This window comes from Nicotiana tomentosiformis, chromosome 9 (assembly GCF_000390325.3).
Source record: "Nicotiana tomentosiformis chromosome 9, ASM39032v3, whole genome shotgun sequence".
NCBI classification, from domain to species: domain Eukaryota; kingdom Viridiplantae; phylum Streptophyta; class Magnoliopsida; order Solanales; family Solanaceae; genus Nicotiana; species Nicotiana tomentosiformis.
Genome location: NC_090820.1, coordinates 16,143,667 through 16,151,325, shown reverse-complemented (window position 1 = coordinate 16,151,325; position 7,659 = coordinate 16,143,667). Strand labels below are relative to the sequence as shown.

The 7,659-nt window shown below is 35.1% G+C and overlaps 1 protein-coding gene across 1 annotated transcript; it reads left to right on the top strand.

The window, feature by feature from the left end:
• Positions 1-3,569: 3,569 nt before the first annotated feature.
• On the top strand, positions 3,570-3,932 carry LOC138898427 (uncharacterized mitochondrial protein AtMg00820-like). The gene has a single exon (XM_070184493.1). The coding sequence runs from the start codon at positions 3,570-3,572 to the stop codon at positions 3,930-3,932; it is 363 nt and encodes a 120-aa protein (XP_070040594.1).
• The last annotated feature ends 3,727 nt before the right edge of the window (positions 3,933-7,659 follow it).

The window sequence follows — 7,659 nt, the reverse complement described above, 5'->3', positions numbered from 1 at the left end:
TTGGTTTAACTTAGGTGTGGACTTGATTGTAAAATAAATGTATTAAAGTGCTTAGGGAGGTGTAGTCACTATCATATCCAAATATATCCTACCCAACATATAGCCTACATTACACCCAAATAAAGTCCTACTTGATCCTAGACTGAGTGAGCTCAATTAGTAGAGTCCTACACTACGGGCAAGCCTATGGTGCGTTTTCTATGGCACAAGAATGTCATTTCTGAGGGTGAGTGAATTCTGTTCCTTTTAAAGTTCCTCAGTGTGTGTGAATTTTACTGATTATGAAATGAGTCTCTTTTGTTGTGAGCATGCACTTGATTCATGAATGAGAGGTAAGTCTGGACCTATGAATTAGAGTAAGTAAGCCGGTTAGGAACATTGTGTGGCTAGAGGGAGTCAAATCTTGAGGTGTAGATGTTGCACTAATGTCTTCAATTTATGTGAAATATTCTTGGTGTGACGAGTAGGGAAGTCGCTCAGTGAAGTTAGACCTCTTAGAGTGTGGTTTGATTGCTCGGGGACGAGCAATGGTTTAAGTGTGGGGTGTTGATAGTAGGCTATATTTATGCAATTTAGACACTACTTACACTCTAATTTAGCCGCACTTTATTGATATTTGAATGCTAAAAGATAACAAAATGCTCTAATTAAGAATTTGATACTTTGCAGGAGCTACTCCGAGCTAGGAGGGAGCTAATGAGTATTTTGGAGTCAACATGGAGTGTGAAAGGCCAATCAAAGGTTAGCCCGGTCAAAAAGGAGCGAGAAAAGCAATCGAGACGACCCCTCCAAGTGAGCGGCCGCGAAGTGGGCCACGAATTGGTCCGCGAACTCAAGGCAGTGAGGCAGTGGAAATCCGCAGCCGGATCTGCGGTCGAATCTGCGGCCGCGGACAGGCGGGCAAAAGCCAAACACACAGGGTTAATTATGTAATTTTTTAGGCGACTAACCTAAACCTATATGAAACCTAAACTCGCCCAGAAGTGGGAGAGAGATGTTTTTAGAAGATTTTAGAGGCAGGAACGAGGGAGAGAAGACGGATAATTTCCTAAGAGTTTTCATCTTCTTCTTCATACTTCTATTTGTTGATTTTGAATTATTTTAGTGATTTATTTTCCTATAGTATGAGTATTTAAATTTATTATCTAAGGCTGATGGAACCAATTGTTGGATGAAGTTTTGACTCTATTTTGTTATAATTGAGCTGTGTTTGTTCTATGATTGTTCAAGTACATATTGTATTGTGGTTAATTGGAAGGGACCTCGATTAATCGTGTCTAGTTACCTTGTATTGCTTGAGAAAGAACACTTGGTTAGATTGTTATTGAACAATACCACTTTTGGGTAAGTTAAGAGATTAATTACTTGAATTTAAAAGTGGGGTTAGAAATAACGAAGCTTTGGTGGGATAATTCTAAGTTGCATAAATTGTTAACTAGAGTAGTTCGAGAGAATTCTTTTAGTAAGTTATCGTAATTGATCGAGAGGTAATTACGGTAGCCCGAAACTCATAATCCTCATAGAGTATTACACCGAGATTATAGCTAAAGAGTTAAAAATTAATCCGGCAATTGGGAAATCAATAGCCCTAGATCCTTTTACCCTTGAATTCAATTTTAGTCTTGATTATTGCTAATTTTATTGTCATTTTTCCTTAGCTAAATAAATTTCACTGATTATTCATAAAACTCTTGCATTCGGAAGTTGTCTGAACTTATCATTAGCATTATTTAAAGTTGTAGTAAATAGGTTAGTTCCCTGTGGGATTCGACTCCGGACTTGAACCGGGTTATATTTGCAGCGACCGCTTAGTGCTTTTTACAAGGCATAGTTGGGCGTGATCAGTAGTACAAAATTAATTGAAGGCTCTGGAAAAGCTAATATAACTTTGCCTAAGGGAACAATACTTATCATAGAGAATGCAATGTTCTCCTCCAAGTCCAAGAGGAACTTGTTGAGTTTTAAAGATATCCGCTGAAATGGATTTCATATTGAGTCAATAGATGAGAATAATCTCGAATATCTCATCGTTATCAAGAATGTCTCTGGCCAGAAAAGTGTTATTAAGAAGTTCTCATCTTTATCTTGTGGCGTGTATTGGACAAGAATTAGTGCAATTGAGGTACATTCTATCGTACACCAAAATATTACTAATTCCAATACTTTTGTACTTTGGCATGATCGATTGGGACATCCTGGATCAATTATGATGAGACGAATTATAGAGAACTCAAATGGGCATCCATTAAAAAATTTAAAGATTCTTTTAAATAATGAATTTTCTTGCACTTCTTGTTATCAAGGCAAGTTGATTATTAGACCATTACCAACAAAGGTTAGGATTGAGTCCCCTACGTTTTTGGAACGCATACAAGGGGATATTTATGGACCTATTCATCCACCTAGTGGGTAGTTTAGATATTTTATGATCTTAATAGATGCATCTTCTAGATGGTCTCATATATGCCTATTGTCATCTTGCAACCTGGCATTTGCAAAATTAATGGCACAAATAATCTGATTACGGGCATAATTTCCCAATAATCCAATTAAGTCTATTAGACTTGATAATGCCACTGAGTTTTCATCCCAAACATTTAATGATTATTGCTAATCAATTGGGATAAAAGTGAAACATTCTGTATCTCATGTTCATACTCAAAATGGCCTTGCAGAATATTTGATTAAACGTCTGCAATTGATAGCAAGACCATTACTTATGAAAACTAAGTTACCTACTTCAGTTTGGGGTCATGCTATTTTGCATGCAGCAGTACTAATTCGTCTCAGACCAACAAATTATCATAAATATTCTCGTTGCAATTAGTTTTGGGTCATGAACCTAATATATCCCATCTAAGAATTTTTGGATGCGTTGTATATGTGCATGTAGCACCACCATATCGCACCAAGATGGGTCCCCCAAAAAAAGGAATATATGTTGGGTTTGAATCGCCCTCCATTATTCGCTACCTTGAAACATTAACGGGAGATTTGTTCACTGCTCGACTTGCAGATTGTCGATTCGATGAGTCATTTTTTCCAAAATTAGGGGGAGAAATTGGTGAAACCAAACGTGAAATTTTGTGGAAAAATACATCATTGTCTTATCTTAACCCACATGCCTCTATTTATGAAAAAGAGGTGCAAAAGATTATCCATTTGCAGAAAATAGTAAATCAAAAGCCAGATGCATTTACAGATATGAAAAGGATAACGAAATCACATATCCCTGCAGAGAATGTTCCAATCCGTATTGATGTCCCTGCTCGACAATCTTCTAATGTCATAGCTAATAAGTCAAAAGCATGCCTAAAATGTGGCAGACCATTGAGTTCTAAGAATCGAAATCCTAGAAAAAGAAAAATAAATGATCAAGATGACACTACGAATGAGTCTCATAAAGAAACCCATGATTTAACCAATCTTGAAGTTTATGAGGAAATCAATAAGCCTAAGACTCAAGAAAAAAAGGAACTATCAATAACCCAATCGATATTAAGATAGATTTGAATCGATTGAATATAGTTGTGGATTATGTCTTTGCATATAATGTTGCATCTAGCATTATGCAAGATAATGAGGATCTTGAACCTCAATCCATTAGAGAATATCGACAAAGACGTGATTGGCCAAAATGGCAAGAAGCAATCCAATTTGAGTTGGATTCACTTGCGAAACATGAAGTTTTTAGGTCTGTAGTCCAAACATCAAATGGTGTTAAACCTGTTGGCTATAAATGGGTCTTTGTACGTAAAAGGAATGAGAAAAATGAGGTACAAAGATATAAGGCACGCCTTGTTGTACAAGGATTTTTACAAAGGCCCGGTGTAGATTATGAAGAGACGTATTCTCCTGTTATGGATGCTATAACGTTCCATTCTGTTATCTTATTAGTCTTGCTGTCCATGAAAAGCTTGACATGCATTTAATGGATATGGTTACAACCTACCTTTACGGCTCACTTGATAATGAGATACACATGAAAATTCTCGAGAGATTTAAAATACCCGACGCACATAATTCAAAGTCTAGGAAAATGTTTTCAATCAAATTGCAAGATCTTTGTATTGTCTAAAGCAATCAGGAAGAATGTGGTATAACCTCCTTAGTGAATATTTATTAATGGAAGTTATATAAATGATTCCATTTGTCCATGTGTTTTTATGAAGAAAACAACATCGGAGTTTGTTGTACTTGCCGTATATGTTGATGACATAAACCTTATTGGAACTCCTACAGAACTCCAAAAGGCAATTGATTATTTAAAGAAGGAATTCGAGATGAAAGATCTCGGAAAGACAAAATTATGTCTCGGTTTGCAAATTGAACATTTGACAAATGGGATTTTTGTTCATCAATATGCCTACATAGAAAAGATATTGAAACGGTTTTATATGGATGGAGCATATCCATCAAGTACTCCGATGGTTGTTCGATCACTTGATGTGAATAAGGACTCGTTCCGACCTCAAGAAAATAATGAAGAGCTTCTTGGTCCTGAAGTACCATATCTTAGTGCAATTGGTGCACTAATGTATCTTTCTAACACTACAAAATCTGGCATAATTTCTTCAGTTAATATCTTAGCAAGATATAGCTCTACTCCTACAATGAGACATTGGAATAGAATCAAACACATATTGCGGTATCTAAAAGGGACTACCAATATGGGCTTATTTTATGGCAATGATTGCAGTCTCGATCTTGATGGTTATACCGATGCTGAGTATTTATCTGACCCACACAAGGCTCGATCTCAAACATGCTATGTGTTTACATGTGGAGGCACTGCAATATCTTGGCGATCGACTAAGCAATCAATCATGGCTACTTCATCCAATCATGCTGAGATAATTGCTATTTTATGAAGCAAGTCGAGAATGTGTATGGTTGAAGTCTGTAATACACCTTATTCGAGATAAATGTGATTTGAAGTGTGACAAACTACCCACAATTTTGTATGAAGAAAATGCAGCATGCATAGCTCAATTGAAGGGAGGATTCATAAAAGGAGATAGAACAAAGCACATTTTACCAAAGTTATTTTTCACACATGATCTTCAAAAGAATGGTGATATCAGTGTACAACAGATCTGTTCAAGTGATAATATGGCTGATTTGTTCACCAAATCTCTACCGACGTCAACCTTTAAGAAACTAGTGTACAAGATTGGGATGCGAAGGCTCAATGATGTGAATTGATGCTCTTATCAGGAGAAGTTAATACGTGATGTACTCTTTTTCCCTTACAAGGTTTTGTCCCACTGGGATTTCCTTGTAAGGTTTTTAATGAGGCAACCAAAAAGCGTATTCTTAAACATGTGTACTCTTTTTCCTTCACTAGGATTTTTTTTTCTAATAAGGTTTTAACGAGACACATTATCTATGAACATCCAAGGGGGAGTGTTATGAGAAATATCAAATTATGGTGGATGTCTACTCTTCCTCCATGATCTTCATATCAATTGCTTAATGACATATTCAATGACATATTTTCTATGTTTAATGACATATTCAATGACATATTTTCTTCACTTTTCATGCCTATATAAAGGTCTTGTAATATATAGGAAAATACACCCAATTGAAGAAGAAATAAGAATCTCTTATCTCTTTCTCTATATATCTCTTAGCTTGTTTTTTCTTGTTCCATATTGTTACTTTGAGTTATATTTTATAACAAAAACCAAATATTCATGCATAATAGGGTAAGATAAAGTATAATGAAAGGGAAATGTGGTTAAATTTTTTAATTTAAATCAAAACCCACCTCCCTCCCTATCCCAGCTGTGTTAACTTCGGAGGAGAGGGAAAACCCTTGTGTCAAGGGCGAAAATATAAAATCTAGACTCTTAAGTTATCGACTTATTCATACAAAATTTTTGCATCAAATTACATTAACTTATTACAAATAAGTAATAAATTAGGTGACAATATATTTATTAACCATGATTAAATAATCCAAGTGTATATAAAAAAACACATATCATTTTCTTATTGGTTTATAGTATTAACAACCCCATTTTCCCTTATTCTCTCCCTCCATTCGGTGCAAAATACAGAACTATTGCTAAATTCCTAAAGTTTCATAAAGGAAATATATTTTCTTCTGTAATAATAGATGGGTAATACAATTCCATAATTCTATTTTTTTTAGTCAACAATCGAAACATCAAATTAGGGAGAAATTCAAAAATAGTCAGATTTACGAGCGATAATTGAAAAATAGCCACAGTTTCAAAAGTAGTCGAAATTTAGCCATTTTTCATGTAAAGATAAATCTGAACGAAAATACTATTCAAAATCCGAAAAATGTTCCAGCATAATATACTGGAATTCCAGTATAATATGCTGAAACTCCAATATATTATACTAGAGTTCTAGTATAATATACCGGTCCAACATAATATGCTGGAAGTTCATACACAAGTGCTCAAATCTCCAGTATATTATGCTGGAACTTTTCGCGTGTTGGAGTTCCAGCATAATATGCTGTAAGTTCATATACAGGTGCACCAATCTCCAATATATTATGCTGGACTGGTCCGTATTGCAGTAAAATAGTTGCTATTTTTCAATGACTTTGCAAACGCTGGCTATTTTTGAATTACCATTCCGAAAACTGGCTAGCCCGTGCTATTTTTACATCAAATTATATAGGGAAATTTTTTTTGTTGGGCCGAAGTTGATGCCAGCTCGAGTCGATTCTCTTTTTGGGCCTGTGGGCCATAAGGTTCGACTTTTCTGATGTAAACCAAGTAGAATACAACATTTCCTCCAACTCGTGTTAGTATTCATTTCCTATTCTTGATTTTGGGGAGTGCACAGTTAGCCACTAATAAGACATGTATTTAGTCTTTAATCACTATTTTAATAAACTTTACCTGTCCGGACGAAAATACCATTCGGCTCATAAAGTTCAGGTTCAAGTGTCCGTAACTTATGAGCTTGTTACTGTAAGTTCATGACTAACTGTCCTTAATTTATGAGCTTGTAAGTCTAAATTTAGAACTACTTGTCCTTAACTTTTGAACTTATTACTCTAAATTAAGGACTACATGTCCTTAACTTTTGAACTTGGAACTCAAAGTTCAGGACTACATGTCCTTAATTTATCTGCTTGTAACTCTAAGTTAAGGAATACTTGTCCTTAATTTCTGTACTTGTAACTCTAAGTTAAGGACCAAGTATCCTTAATTTTTGAACTTCCAACTCTAAGTTCAGGACCAAGTGTCCTTAACTTATAAGCTTGTTATTGTAAGTTCAAGACTAGTTGTCCTTAATTTATGAGCTTGTAAGTCAAAGTTAAGGACTACCAGTCCTTAGTTTTTGAGCTTGTAACTCTAAGTTTAGGACTACATGTCCTTAACTTTTGAACTTATAACTCTAAGTTCAGGACTACTTGTCCTTAATTTTTGTACTTGTAACTCTAAGTTAAGGACTACATGTCCTTAATTTCTATGCTTGTAACTATAAGTTAAGGACCAAATCCTTTCAACAACACATGCATCAACAAGAATCAGAAACTCAATTCAGCATTGAATCCATACTTAAAATTGAAGGCAAAAACCAAATAAAGGTGCCAATCACACGAAATAAGACAAAGCTGACCCTCATTAGAAAAACAGCAAGATATCATTTTTCATCTTCGTAACC

Bases quoted from the DNA above. Each gene is read 5' to 3' on its own strand.
- LOC138898427 (XM_070184493.1), top strand. From the start codon at position 3,570: ATGCAAGATAATGAGGATCTTGAACCTCAATCCATTAGAGAATATCGA.